This window comes from Acanthopagrus latus, chromosome 22 (genome assembly GCF_904848185.1).
Source record: "Acanthopagrus latus isolate v.2019 chromosome 22, fAcaLat1.1, whole genome shotgun sequence".
In the NCBI taxonomy this organism is placed as follows: Eukaryota; Metazoa; Chordata; class Actinopteri; order Spariformes; family Sparidae; genus Acanthopagrus; species Acanthopagrus latus.
In genome coordinates, this window is record NC_051060.1 from 24,682,563 (window position 1) to 24,695,523 (window position 12,961).

The 12,961-nt window shown below is 47.9% G+C and overlaps 1 protein-coding gene across 11 annotated transcripts in view; it reads left to right on the forward strand.

Annotated features, from left to right (window-relative positions):
• The window catches only part of LOC119012727 (kinesin-like protein KIF13B), a 32,242-nt gene extending 19,315 nt beyond the window's left edge, over positions 1–12,927 (forward strand). For 3 of the 11 annotated variants that reach the window (XM_037086787.1, XM_037086789.1, XM_037086788.1), the window contains 19 exons: positions 1–70; positions 163–320; positions 414–546; positions 690–842; positions 1,427–1,526; positions 1,815–1,941; positions 2,330–2,385; positions 2,465–2,583; positions 2,678–2,854; positions 2,930–3,022; positions 3,222–3,374; positions 3,549–3,626; positions 4,430–4,486; positions 4,936–5,029; positions 5,291–5,409; positions 8,133–8,207; positions 9,089–9,157; positions 10,041–11,394; positions 11,597–12,927. The exon at positions 1–70 is cut by the window's left edge and continues 104 nt beyond it. In XM_037086787.1, coding sequence (XP_036942682.1) covers positions 1–70; positions 163–320; positions 414–546; positions 690–842; positions 1,427–1,526; positions 1,815–1,941; positions 2,330–2,385; positions 2,465–2,583; positions 2,678–2,854; positions 2,930–3,022; positions 3,222–3,374; positions 3,549–3,626; positions 4,430–4,486; positions 4,936–5,029; positions 5,291–5,409; positions 8,133–8,207; positions 9,089–9,157; positions 10,041–11,394; positions 11,597–11,847 — 3,436 coding nt within the window. In that variant the 3' untranslated portion in view covers positions 11,848–12,927. The remainder of the gene's footprint in view (positions 71–162; positions 321–413; positions 547–689; positions 843–1,426; positions 1,527–1,814; positions 1,942–2,329; positions 2,386–2,464; positions 2,584–2,677; positions 2,855–2,929; positions 3,023–3,221; positions 3,375–3,548; positions 3,627–4,429; positions 4,487–4,935; positions 5,030–5,290; positions 5,410–8,132; positions 8,208–9,088; positions 9,158–10,040; positions 11,395–11,596) is intronic. The other 8 variants (XM_037086790.1, XM_037086791.1, XM_037086793.1 and 5 more) reach the window with 8 other exon arrangements.
• Positions 12,928–12,961: the final 34 nt, after the last annotated feature.

Here is a 12,961-nt window from a genome sequence, read left to right on the forward strand (position 1 = left end):
GGTGGAACCCTCCAGCTCGTCCTCCGTCTCCAAAGACCCTCAGTGCACCGTGGTCTTTGACAGCGCCAAGGTAAAGTTCCCAGCAGCCACACAGCCAAATCATCTCACAGCCTTCAGCTTGATGTTCTCCACATTCTCACACCAACTCTTCTAACCTCTCAGGAGCTGTCGGTGCCGGTGTCAGAGGAGTTTGTGGAGTTTCTAGCCGACGGCGCCGTGGCCATCGAAGTTTATGGCCACAAGCAGGCCAACCATCGCAGGAACCTGGCGCTGTGGGACCTCGGAGTGATCCAGGCCAAGACCCGCTCCCTCAGAGAAAGGTGCAGTGAAGTCATCAAGAACCAGAGAGGATGTTAAACGTTTTAATATGATGTTCAGCTCTCATCTCCTGTGTGACCACGCTGCGCCTGCAGGTGGAGCGAGGTGACCCGTCGGCTGGAGTTGTGGGTGCAGCTGATGGAGCTGAACGAGGCCGGAGAGTTCACGGCTGTCGATGTCGTTCCTGCTAAAGACGTTCGCACGGGAGGAATCTTCCAGCTCCGACAGGTATCAGCACGAACACGGCTCGTTATTGTTCTCATCGTGTGCGCAGATATATCAGAATATTATATTTTCATCCTGAACTGATGAAGCTACTCTGACGTCATATCAGAGAATCAGTATCCTCTCCTTTAAATCTCTACCTGAAGGGTCAGTCCCGTCGCATCCAGGTGGAGGTGCGTTCAGTACCGGATTCAGGCACCATGCCCCTCATCCCCGCCTCCATCCTCTCCGTGTCCATAGGAGACGTCAAAGTCCAGCTGGTGCGTCCGGGTGGGGATGAAGAAATGGACAGCTACCAAGTAAGTAGACGATCAGTCACAACGTTCACATGATGTTAGAATGAGTCAGACTGCTGACGATTGTAATTCTGTGAAAACGTGTTCGAACAACTGAAATCGAATTTCTCAAAGTCGGATTAAAACATCCAGATAATGTGGTTGGAAGTCGATTTACTCTTCACACTTCTTACTGAGCTCTGGGTTCTGAGCATGCACTGCTTTGACCCGGAAGTTGTCCGTGGCATAAATACGTAGCAGGAAAAACAAAAGAAGAAAACGAGTATGTACGAAATGGATGGAGTGTTTGTTGCTTCTTCACTTGTTTGGTTTGTGATGTAAAAGGTCGACGGGATGAAGGTCCAGTAGAAACTAGCTGAAGCGGAGCGGAGTCGGACACACTTCTGTCATTAAATGGATTCTCCCCTGCTGCTTGTAAACTGGGACAATGACAGTAAATTGATCGAGCCGTGACCGCAGCGCCTCTGAAGTGTGCATGGAAACGTACTGATAGCACGAAGCTTTGAGGGTGTTTCTCTGATGTAAACCGTGAAACTCAGACGTGTGTTTCTCCACATCTGACGTGTTGTGTGTGTGCTGACGTGCAGGAGGTGGACCTGGAGAGGATGAGGGGACAGTGGCTGGAGATTCTGACCCAGAGGCAGGAGTATCTGGACCAGCAGCTCCAGAAGATCGTCTGCAAACCAGGTACTGAACACAGCTGTGACCCGGTTCTCCATCCCACCCTTCTCGTATCGTGTACCTGCACATGTGCTGCTTCACCTCGGCAGGGATGTGCAGTTCAAGTCATCATGAAGTCACAATGAAGCAAATGTAGATTCTGCCTCAGCTCCTCCTGCAGCACCAGATGAACGGGAAGCACAGAAAGAATTTAATTACGGTTCATCTGACAGTGATCAGAAGTCTGCAGCTCCTGAAGTCTCCAGAGAAACACTGACTCTCTGAGATCTTCCCTCTTTGTGTGTGTGCATGTAGATAAATCCGAGGACGATGTTGAGAGGGAGTCCCAGCTGCTGGAGTGTCGCCTGACGCTGACCGAAGAACGCAACGCCGTTCTGGTGCCGTCGGCTGGCAGCGGCATCCCCGGAGCTCCGGTCGAGAGGTGTGTGTGTGTGTGAGTGTGTGTGTGTGTGTGTGTGTGAGGGAAAATGAACTGTTACAGCAATTTTAATTTGCCTGTTTGTTGTTGTTTTTTGCATGAACAATATGTTCGTGCTTTGGAGTTACCCTGAAATCCAATAGCTGAAGAACTAGCTAACAACGACCAGCGTACTCTGCAGATCTAGAGTTAATGACTAGTCAGGTTGAGTCGAGAGAGCAGTTTATCCAGGTGTTTGTCCAGGTGTTTATCCAGGTGTTTGTCCAGGTGTTTATCTAGGTGTTTGTCCAGGTGTTTGTCCAGGTGTTTGTCCAGGTGTTTATCCAGGTGTTTGTCCAGGTGTTTATCCAGGTGTTTGTCCAGGTGTGCTGATGGTGCTGCTTCTCCACAGGGTTCCTGTCCCTGGGATGGAAACACACATTCCCGTCCTGTTCCTGGACCTCAGCGGTACGATGTTCCTCTCTGTCGTTTGTTCCTCGGATGTCTGACAGACTGTTGAACCTGTTTTCTCTCTGTCTTCCTCCAGCTGACGACTTCCAGTCCAGTCTTTCAGCGCCGTTGGCCGGAGGGCTGGATGCGCTGCTGAGCGGGGAGGAGGAGGACGATTTCTTCGAACTTCACGTTGTTAAACACTACGATCCAGAGGTGAAGTGATAATTAATATTCACAACGTGGATGGTTGAGCTTTCCTCTCTCTGTGGCTGATGGAGGGAATCTTTTGTCCATTGTTGTGCTCCAGGTAAAGCTGGAGGCTTCCTGGGACTCGACGGTGCACGAGTGTCCCCAGCTGAGTCGCGTGGGCTCAGCTGAGCAGAGGGTGTACCTGACGGTCAGGACGGTGGTCCAGCTGAGCCACCCGGCCGACATGCAGCTGGTACTCAGAAAACGGATCTGCGTCAACATCGCTGGGAGACAGGTGAGCGACACAACGACACCTTCACTGTCCTCCTGATATAATGGAGAGAGGAGCTGATTGTGTGTTGGTGTGCAGGGTTTTGCACAGAGCCTGCTGAAGAGGATGTCTCAGCGCAGCACCATCCCCGGCTGTGGAGTCACCTTCGAGATCGTCTCCAACATCCCTGGAGTAAGTACCGGGCCCAGAACCTGTTTGTTAGACAGAAAGTCAAGTAAAACGTTTCTCCCACAGTGCGACCGGTAAACTGTGTCTTGTAATAACACTTTGAACGTGTGAAGGATGCTAACTGTTGCTACAGAATAATCTAAATCCATGAAACATTAAGCAGTAGCTCCGCCCCTTTTATGTTCTGTCCCTGCTCCCTCAGGACATCCACGGTCCAGAGGACAGAGAGATGCTGGCCAGGCTCGCCGCCAGCACCGAGGACGACCAATCAGCTGACAGCGAGGCGGCCATCGAGAAATACCTCCGCAGCGTCCTGGCTGTGGAGAACATCCTCACTCTGGACCGACTCCGACAGGTGAGGAGGTGCAGCGAGGAACACCTGAGATCTGACTCATCCAGCACATTTAGACTGAATTAAATAATATGTGTGTGTGTGTGTGTGTGTGTGTGTGTGTGTGTGTGTGTGTGTGTGTGTGTGTGTGTGTGTGTGTGTGTGTGTGTGTGTGTGTGTGTGTGTGTGTGTGTGTAGGAGGTGGCTGTGAGGGAACAGCTGGCCGTCAGAGGGAAAGCTTCCAGACGCTGCCTGAGCTCTCCGAACATCAACCGGGTGAGAGACGTTAAAGGAACAGTTCAGGTGTTCTGACAGAAGGTGGTCATGAGACCCGAACCAGGTGGTTCTGTTCACTCAAGATTTGAGTTCTGTGGGCAGAGAAACATTTGAAACCATCTCACTTTAAACTGTCCTCTGAGATCTCTGTATCATGAAACTGTCTGTAGATTATTTACATTAACTTCACTGTTTTCTAACTGAACCGCTCACTAACTAATCAGCAGGCAGAGGGAATCATTCTGTCTCACCTGTGTTAGCCAGTCTGTCTCACCTGTGTTAGCCTGTCTGTCTCACCTGTGTTAGCCAGTCTGTCTCACCTGTGTTAGCCAGTCTGTCTCACCTGTGTTAGCCTGTCTGTCTCACCTGTGTTAGCCTGTCTGTCTCACCTGTGTTAGCCAGTCTGTCTCACCTGTGTTAGCCAGTCTGTCTCACCTGTGTTAGCCTGTCTGTCTCACCTGTGTTAGCCAGTCTGTCTCACCTGTGTTAGCCAGTCTGTCTCACCTGTGTTAGCCAGTCTGTCTCACCTGTGTTAGCCAGTCTGTCTCACCTGTGTTAGTCTGTCTGTCTCACCTGTGTTAGCCAGTCTGTCTCACCTGTGTTAGCCAGTCTGTCTCACCTGTGTTAGCCAGTCTGTCTCACCTGTGTTAGCCAGTCTGTCTCACCTGTGTTAGCCAGTCTGTCTCACCTGTGTTAGTCTGTCTGTCTCACCTGTGTTAGCCAGTCTGTCTCACCTGTGTTAGCCAGTCTGTCTCACCTGTGTTAGCCTGTCTCACTAACACCTGGGCTCTAACCTCTAACAGCTGTCAGCCAGCAGTCTGGAGCTCTACTCCTCCACTCATAAACTCAACAACTTTAAGGTGAGACGCATGAATCATGTCAGCTGATATCCTCATTTATATAAATGTGTTTATCATCAAGGATTTTCTGTCTGTCGTGTTTATTTCTGCCTCATGATAGACAGCTGCATTAACTCTGTCGTCACCACCTGCAGCGTGATATTAGTTTTATATTTAACACATTGTTGATGTTCTCAGAAGTTCTGAGTGCTGTATCGTCGGCAGCTGGACCTGTTATCAGCTGAAAAAGGTCCAGTTGCCTACGATGGCAACCACAAAACACTCGAGCAGTGACTCCTGACAGTCCTACACATGGGAGGAAACTTTAAACAGTGTAGTAGATAATTGATCAGGTCATGAAACACACAGCTGCGGTGTGGTGCACTTCTCTCTGGTCACCAATAGAGGCTGCTAAAGGTCAGAAAAGACTGAACTGCTCCTTTAAGCCACATGTGTGCTCCTGTGTGCAGGGCTGGGAGAGCCACCAGGACCTTTCTGTGGCGCCGCCCCCGTCCAGACGCACTCTGCCCGGCTCCGTATCCCAGAACCTGAACCCACAGACAGGTACGCCTGATGAGACCTTTATCTCCTGATGGATTCTGTCTCTGTCTTTGTTTTATCTTTACATTTTCACTACTTGATGTCATGAGCTCTGTTTTTGTGTCGTCAGCGGACGTCTACATCTGCATCCGTCCTTTAGCTTGTTTTCTTTTCCTCCTGCCTCAAAAAATGAATCTTCTCCCACTTTTCTCTCCTTCCCCCCATCCTTGTTCTCCCTTGTCGCTCCTCCTCTTCTTCTCTCCGTCTCTTCGTCCTCGACATCAGTGCATTCAGGCTTTGCTGCGTCTTATCTCCCTCCAGTGAAGGCCGTACCCCAGCTGCTCAAGTCGCTGCTTCCTGGTGGGAAGGAAGATAGCAAAGACCAGACAGCTGTCCATCAGCAGGTACGCTCGCTCAGCCGACTCGCAGCGTCTCTGGGTTCTAAGCTTGTATTCTGCTTCCTGTCTTATCAGGGATTTAAAAGTTTTATGTGCATCGCTGCAGCGTGAATCTAAATATCCCCTCTACTCGTCAGGCGGCTCGTCCTATTTCTCCCGTTGCCATGGAAACAGAGCTTATGTAGATAGAAACACAAATAATAAATAGATAAGAGCATAAACGCCTCGGTGCACAACATGAGTGTGTTGTTTTTGTCAGAAGGCTGCAGAAGAAGAGAGGTGAGAACAGTAATCATAAACATGTAGAGCTCGCCAGGCGGCTTCCACACACAGCGTTCATCTCACCTGCCTCCATCACGACGGAGCCAGCTGATTGGTCCAAAACACACAGGTGGCTTCATCTACAATGTACAGTTTTAATCAAAGTGCAGGTGAGATCAGATGATCTATAAAAACAAAGAGACTCGGGTGTAAAGTTCTGGATCATTTTCATTCAGGGTTTCTTGGTCCCTTTAAAGGATCAGTTCCCCCAAAACTGAAAGTCCAGTCCTCCTCTCCTCCCTCCACGCTGAAACAAAGTCAGGTGACGTCTCGTAGTCCACAGAACGTTTCTGGAGGTTGAATTCCAAACTGATTTTGAAAAGATGTTATGAACACTGCTGATGCACAGTGGAGGTCGTGCACGCTAACACTTAGCAGCTACAATGAAGATTTTGACTTGAAAGGAAGTAAATAACGTCTTCTCAAATCAGTTTGTATCGTTGCTGCATGGAGTCATTTTCTGTTCAGTTTTCAGTCTCCAGCTGCTTCAGAAGTTCAGCGACTCTGTTTGACTGTGAAGCTCCAGAACTGTTCTGTGGACGACGACACTTAACTCAATTTTCCTTTTTGAGTAGTTAATGAATAATGACTCTTATCCTTGAAGGCCTCACTTGTTTTAAAGTGGGAGCATGAACTCCAGCAGCTGATTCGTCCTGTTGCAGTCGTATTAAATCAGCATAAATGAATAAAACCGTCAAATACAACCGTCCAACAGTTAAAAACAAGAGTATGAAAGTGCTGTTACTGCTAATACAGTTAAATATGTGTTAAATTAAATACAGAGTTAATTATAGTATTAAAGTAGTAATGGTGTTAAAGGATTTGTGTTCAGAATAAACAGTCACAACATGATGAGTTCAGGTTTAGACTGAAACACACACGGTGCAGACGAGTCGGTGTGTGTCGGGTGATTGACGTGTCGTACGATGTTTGAGACTCACAAACAGCCCCGCTGAGTCGGAGCACACTGTGTGGAGACGAGGGTTAATTAGGAGCAGGTGAACGTCGCTCCTCAACCACCTCCTCATCCTCTGATCTCCAATCATGTGCCATCCAGACCCGGGAGTCTGCAGCTTCTCGCTGCAGCCAGACACTACAGCATCTGATTTGACTGATTAGCACCTTGAGCCACGAAGGGAAGCTAATCAGGGAAATCACGGGGCCCCGGTGTTCGGTAGAAATGGAAACCCGTCGGGCCTCGTTGGTGCATTGTTTGAGGCCATCGCTCTAATTAGCGCTGCACTCCTGCCTGCCTGCCACAGATGTTCAGAAAGGTCAAACACAAAAACAAAAGCCTCGAGTATTGTAAATATTAGCAGGGTGTTGAAGTGGATCAGATCACTGACTGATTGTATTCCTGCCTCAGAAACAGTCAGTCAGTGGACTCACAGGTTAAAACGTTACAGTTCAAATCTACAAACCTACAAAAACTTGAGAAGTGAAGCATCTCTGACTTGGTTGGTGAAACGACTTTTCCTCGAGTGCCAATGAAACGACTAATGGAGTCGTTTGCTTGGACATAGAAACATGTTACCTGTAAAAACCAGGCAGCAGCTGCTAGCGTGGCGTGTCAGTCACGTCCTGACACCCTCCCCCAACCCTGTTAGCAGTAACTGTAGTGAAGCTAACTGTCTGGAGCCATGCGAGGGCAGCGAAGGGGAAAAAATGTGACCCATTTTTACCCAAATCACAAAATGAACGTCTTCGGGTGGATTGTCCCGAGCAACACGCTGCTCTGACGTGTTCCTTCTCTTTTTTATAGATCTGTGGCGATGTCATGAAGTGCTCGATGAGTCATCAACACTTTGACTGTTTCCAGGAAGTTACAATCTCTAAAATATCAGACTACAAAATAGCTTCCACCACCATCGGTTGATTCTGATGTATAGATGAGATATTGATTGCGACACTTTACGAACAGTTTTGACTTCATTGGAAGTTGAAGTCAAAACCTCTCAAACCAAAATCTGCAACACTAACGACATGTTCATCGACCTCAGCTGTTCCTATCATGTTAACACACCAAATTAAACAGGTGAACACGGTCAACATTATACTTGTTACACATCTGCATGTTTGTGTTGTCATGGTGAAGAAGTTGGCAGAACAGTCAGATTCACTACAGCGACTGTAGTTTCTGGTAAACGTCAGTGTGTCTCAGCTGGTACAGAGATATAAACTGTAACAGGATTTTGTAGCTTGACTCTTTGTCAGATTTGTTGAAAATATGAATATAATTTTAAAAGGAAATTGTTCAGATGCTTTAGAAACAGTGGACGAGGCCACAGAAGACTTGAACAGATCCGACTGAACCAGCGTTTTAATCTGTTTATGATGAAAACACAACACGAGTGTCTGTATCAACATGATCACAGCCGGTGTTGTGCGTCTGTTGTGTTGACTTTCAGGGTCACTGTCCTGAGCCAGAGACGGCTCGGATAGTCGTGTTCGACCTGCTGTCTGACGGCAGACACGTCGTCCACGTACGTTCACGCTCTACTCAGAGAGACTCGAATCAAACTGCTTCATGTCGAGTGTAAACGCCCTCAGAATGTCGCAGGGAGCCAAACAATCATCCTGATTAATATCCTGTGACTGCTTCAGTTATTAAAACATCCTGGATGAGATTTTTTTATTACCCTCTTGAGAAACTTTAAAAAAAGCAAATGATTGAAACGCTTCAATCGGCTGACGGATCATATTCGATGTTAAAGAAGTAACCAGGATCCTGAACAGGGATTAAATGATTCTGGGTGCAATTATAATTACGGTGCAATTATCCTGATTGTTTCACCATTTTGCTCTGATTATCTGTCTGAGTGATCTGATGAACAAATATTTTTATTGCACGCTGCAGCTCGTATCAACATCTTGACTGCTAATCACTGCAGCAAAATGAACATTTGTCCCCTTTCTTTTCTAATATGTTGATTTATTGAACTGATTATAAGCAACAGTAACACGTCACTGCAGTTCTGACACACCGTCACAGAGGGTCGTCTGCCCAGTTGGACGTCCTGGTTTAGTGTAATGTGGCGCTGCAGGAGACGGCAGGCTGGGATGTTGAGCCGTCATCTTTTTACCATCTTGGATTAACTGTTTTCCCTACAGGCTGTTTCTGTCTTTCTGTGTAATTCCCTCACTGCAGATAATCAACACTCCTCTCACACTGCGTAGCGACCAGGTTTAGAAAAATCGTCCAGCTTTATATTTATTTTCTGATCTCCAGGTTGAACTGGACTGAAATGACACCGAGCAGCTCGCCGATAACATCTTTGAAATCTGCTCGACAACCTCATTTACAGATTTTCAGCTTTACGTGAAAGTTAATTAACTGAACATCTGTTGAATTCTCCTCCTGTAGCAGAGTTTACCTCGCATCATGGTGCAGTCAGCCAGTGTTGAAGAGGGCATCAGCAAACAGCAGCAGCCGGTAAGTTCTCTCATCCCACATGGTGTTATTCAGATCTGCGTGCAGCAGGACTGCAGGAACACACGCTGTGACTTTATCTGATACTGCAGGGTCGGTTCTGCTCCGAACATCTTGACCAAAGACGTTCCAGGACTGAACATGCCGTTGTGATGTCGGAGCTCTGCGTCTTATTTTACTGTCGTTTCTGTAACGTCACAGTTCACGTTGCTCCGGTGCCTCACCGAGGTTAAGTTGGGTTTAGGCAGCAAATATAACTTGGTTAGGTTCAGGGGGGAAATTTGGACTTTCCTCAAACGTGGCTGGTCAGTTTCATTGACGACCCTGAGCGACATTTATAAGGATGTTGTAGAAACACCAGAAAGGCAGCAGATCGTGCATGTGGTGTGTCTGTGGGTTTGGCCACAATTTATATTCGTCATCTTGGGAAAGGATGCACATGCAGCAAACACCTTTGTAGAAACATTTCATACCTGCTTGTGAGTGTTTCTGTGGCTAAAGAGCCTGTTACTACTTCAGGAGCTGGCAGAGACCAAACATTCACCAGGTGGACACACAACCAGCTCCGTCTGTTAACACTGTAGAGAAACAGCCTTGTTGTCTGGACAGCTTGTTCAACATGCTGCCAACAGTTGGACAGGTCTGAGTGCATTCTGACCAGTAATTCAGATCCACAGCGCAGTAATCTAATTCCTACATAAATGGTTCCTCGAGGCGGTTTATTGAGCCCAGTTTTATCAGTGGTTTGAGTCCAGCTGAGGATAATCTGACTTCAAACAATAAACACCAGATGAGTGAGAGTCTTTTCCATGGTCACTGTGAGAACTAAGACTTTTGTTGCATCTCGAGTCACAGATACCTTTTGTTGCCTTTGTCTCACTCTCAGGTTCCAATTGAGGAAATCATTCCTCCCGACCTCCTTTCAGAGAGTCCCAGATCCGTGACCCTTCCGCCCTCGATCATCCCAGAGTCCGAGGACTCCACACCAAGCCCGACTAGCGAAGCGTCGAGCGGATACATCTCGACGAGTATCTCCACAGCAACACTGTCAGAAGTCTACACGCTGAGCTGGGACCTGCCTCCATCATCTGGCAGCAAAACTGACGACTTTGAGGTGGTGCAGGATGAAGAGGACATTAAAGTCACTCAGTCTGACACGTATCCTGTCCTCGTGGACCGATCGGCGCCTCTGGAGTCATTGCTGGTTGTGGACGGTACAGTAGCTGAAGAAAAGACCGACCTGTCCTGGTCCAAACCAGACGATACGCCATCAGATTCAAACCAGAGTCAACAAGAACCAAATCATTCTCCCTCAGTCCAGAAGGAGCCAGGAGAGCCAGATTCAGACTTCCTGTGCCAGACCAAACGAAAGCAAGTCTCACCAATCGACCGCATTGCAGTGGAACAGTTGGACAGTTTGGATCCACTTAAAGAAACGTCGCCACAAGATGAAACCAAACCGACAGACATTTCACAAACGGAGGACTTGAAGCCAGAGGTTCCCCTGACAGAAGAACTCCAGCCAGCTGCCGCAGACGAGACGGAGGCTGAGCTGTCACTGCAACACGATCCACAACCGCCTGCAAACGGTCAATCTGAAGCTATCATCCCTCAGCCACAGCAGCCAGAACCGGTCCAAAAGACCTTAGATCCTGCTCAGGATCCAGCTCCAGACCTGATACCTGTTGTGCCCAAAGTAGTGGTGTCAGCTCCTGCCTCTTCCGGCAATCTGCTTCTTGTATCTTCATCTGAGGAACAGGAAAATTCTGGGTTGTCAAATCCAAGTGGCACCTCCATCCTGACTTCATCCTCCACCACAGATGAGGTCCAACAGGAAACACCTGCCAGCACATCAACAGAACCCTCCACTGCTTCAGATCTGTCCAGTGTTCAGTCTTCCAAACCTGATGTGTCAGTGGCAAACCCCTTCAAGATCCAGAAAGTCAAGTCTTCAGACCTCAAGTCTTTTCAGCGTATTCTGAGCGAGGAGGAGGAAAAGCTGGCGCGGGACAACCGGGCCAGCAGCCCTGGAGCGGGACAGAACCTCTCTGTGCCGATGGAGAGCCTGGAAATCATCTCGGACACTGAGGAAGGAGACGATACCACTGTTGTTCCTGAATGGCTGAAAGAAGGGGAGTTCGTGACTGTGGGGACCAACAAGAGCGGCACCGTCCGTTACGTTGGACCCACAGACTTTGCAAAGGGTACCTGGGTGGGAGTGGAGCTGGAGGTACCAGCAGGTGAGTAGAACTGGACCCGATCCTGTTGGTATTTGATACCTACCATTTAGGCCTACTGCTTAGTTTTGCAGGTTCAGCCCTCAGTGTAGTGTCCTGGTTCTTGTTGGGGTAAGGTCCGATACTTTAACCCCTCAGAACAGGGTTACAAGAGGGTAGTTGAGGGGCAGGAATCTCAAACAAACCTTTCTCTGTCTTTCTCCAGGAAAGAATGACGGTTCGGTGGGTGGCAAGCACTACTTCCACTGTAACCCTGGTTACGGCGTGCTGGTCAGACCAGACAGAGTGAGCCGGGGAGGCGCCAAGCGCCGCCGCCAGCAGCAGAAGCGCCGTAGTGCCAACCTGTCTGGATCCAGCCCGAACCTGGCAGCTCTTACTGCTCTGGCCAAAGGTGAAGCTGGCGGACCGTCACCGGGACACAGCAGAGGAGAGAACCGCAAGTCGTGGAACACTTAAGAGGCTCCGGATCCGGTCGGTGGCATCCGTCATCATCCGCACGCAGCAGCCGGACTTGGTGATCGTAACTCTTCATGAAGAGTGACGGTAGTGGTTTATTTGGGCAGATCTACAACCGGTTTCACTGCGTCTGGTCCTTCGCTGTACGTTTGGGTCGTTGCATGAGTCATTTCACGCTCCTCTGTTGGGAAAAGGAAACTGTTGACTTTCATCGTGTGTTAAAGGACCATGTCCAGTCCTAAAACAGTCGAGTTTACATACACTCGTAAAGAACGTGTTCATCGCAGCGTCGACGGCTCTCACAGACAAAAGCACTCATGAATTTTGGTTCAGTGATGAATTTATTATAAATCTTCTGATGATCTGATTCCACTCAAAGTGTGTGTAAACTTTTCACCACGACTCAGCAACTAAAAAATACTATTTGATCAGGAACTGTGAATGTTTTTGTAGGTTTCTACTGACACATAACTATTTGTAATTATTTTTATTTTAAAACATTTTAATGAGCTCATATTTCTGCTGCATCGACCTCCAACACTGGTGAGCTGCTCGTACCTGTCGGTGCCGTTTGATTGGACGCAGGTGTTTTTATTCTCGTGCCTTTTGAATTATTACGCCGACTTCTCGGTCAATGTGCCTTAGTGATGGAACCACCGGACTCTGAGCTGCTGGGGGGCTGAGAACCAGATTTATTTGAATGTGTGTTTCTACTGTTTTAGAAAATGTAAAACTTGCACTGCTGTTCTCATACAAACTCTCCTGAGGGTTTGCAGAATGTTTTGATCACTTTGTCTTTCCAGCAAGTTTTTCCAGATTAACTGAGAGCCGATGATGTTTTTATTTCACTCGCCAGGTTTGAATCATGTCGTGTTTGTGGGAACCTGTTGATTTGCACGTGACGAGGATATTTTGAGGGATTGTGTCGGTTGTTTTCATTTCTGTCTCCGGTGTTCACGATCTCTTTGACTGCCTGACTGGTTATTTATTTTAAAAAGATGAAGACATGATGCTGATAATGGGGAAAAAAAAGCAAAATCAAGTTTTTATATGAAATAAATTTCATTCTGCTGTCATCAACCCAACACGTGATGAATCTGTGTCCAGACATTTA